Source organism: Tinamus guttatus, unplaced genomic scaffold (genome assembly GCF_059628265.1).
Source record: "Tinamus guttatus ecotype Peru unplaced genomic scaffold, ASM5962826v1 Tinamus_guttatus_pri_ptg000864l, whole genome shotgun sequence".
Lineage (NCBI taxonomy): Eukaryota > Metazoa > Chordata > Aves > Tinamiformes > Tinamidae > Tinamus > Tinamus guttatus.
The window spans coordinates 73,922-75,438 of NW_028289398.1; the positions used below are offsets into that span (position 1 = coordinate 73,922).

The following is a 1,517-nucleotide window of genomic DNA, read 5'->3' on the forward strand; positions in this document are numbered from 1 at the left end:
CTGCTTGTCATGGTGGGAAACAGACTCAGCTGGACTTCAAAATGCCTAAGAATTAGATTCTTGACCACAAGTGACATGAACCAGAACATTTAATTTCCTTTATAGGAATGCTACGTGAAAAAAAAAAAAAAAGAACAAGAAAGCAGAGAAATAAATAACTGAACAACACAAATCCCTGACACAAATCCCTGAGGCCAAATCTCCTGGCACAGATATTATTATTGAGGTTAGACCCATTGCATGAGTTTCCTCAGGGCATCCTTGAGCTCCTTGTTCCTCATGCTGTACATGAAGGGGTTCACTACTGGAGGCACCACTGAATACAGAACAGCCACTACCAGATCCAGAAATGGGGAGGATAGGGAGGGGGGCTTCAGGTTGGCAAATGAACATGTGCTGAGAAACAGGGAGACCACGGCCAGGTGTGGGAGACACATGGAAAAGGATTTGTGCCGGCCCTGCTCTGATGGGATCCTCAGCACAGCTCTGAAGATCTGCACGTAGGACACCACGATGAAAATGAAACAGACAAAGGCTATGCAGGCGGTAACCATGCTAACCCGGACTTCCCTGAGGAAGGAGTGTGAGCAAGAGAGCTTGAGGATCTGGGGGATCTCACAGAAGAACTGCTCCACCACATTGCCTTGACGAAGCGGCATGGAAAATGTGTTTGCAGTGTGCAGGAGAGCATTGAGGAAACCACTGGCCCAGGCAGCTGCTGCCATTTTGACACAAGCTCTGCTGTCCATGATGGTCCCATAGTGCAGGGGTCTGCAGATGGCGACAAAGCAGTCATAGGCCATGACTGTGAGGATAGAAAACTCCCCTCCAAGGAAGAAGATCAACAGGAAGACCTGAGCAGCACATGCCAAAAAGGAAATGGCCCTGGTGTCCCACAGGGAGCTGGCCATGGATTTGGGGACAGTGGTGGAGATGGAGCCCAGGTCGAGGAGGGAGAGGTTGAAGAGGAAGAAGTACATGGGGGTGTGGAGGTGGTGGTCGCAGGCTACGGCTGTGATGATGAGGCCATTGGCCAGGAGGGCAGCCAGGTAGATGGCCAGGAAGAGCGAGAAGTGTAAGAGCTGCAGCTTCTGCGTGTCTGCGAATGGCAGAAGGAGGAACTCACTGAGGGAGCTGCTGTTGGACATTAGCTCCCTCCAGTCATGTGGGCCTATCTAAGGAACAGAAGACGTTGAGAAGTTAGCAGAGACTTTTCAAGAAAAAAAAAAAAACTCCCAAGTCATTCAGTTTTACAACACTGACCGCCATTGCCTCTCTTTAGCAAGCGTACCTTAGTACAGTTTCTAGGCTTGAGCTCCATTTTGCACTGGCTGAGTGTGCTGTGAGAAGCACACTCAGGCTTCATCATACATCAACCCATGTATTACAAGGAGTCTGTCGTGTTGTGCAATAGTGGGACCTGGGCAGTGAAGGTCACGCACTTTTACGTTCACATTTTCTGGCAGGTGAAATCCAATCAAGATGTACATTAGCTTTTCAGCATCTTTACTGTGAAG

General features: G+C 49.2%; 1 protein-coding gene across 1 annotated transcript; it reads right to left on the bottom strand.

Annotated features, from left to right (window-relative positions):
• Positions 1–227: 227 nt before the first annotated feature.
• On the bottom strand, positions 228–1,148 carry LOC148591332 (olfactory receptor 14J1-like). The gene has a single exon (XM_088537769.1). The coding sequence runs from the start codon at positions 1,146–1,148 to the stop codon at positions 228–230; it is 921 nt and encodes a 306-aa protein (XP_088393895.1).
• Between the last annotated feature and the right edge of the window lie 369 nt (positions 1,149–1,517).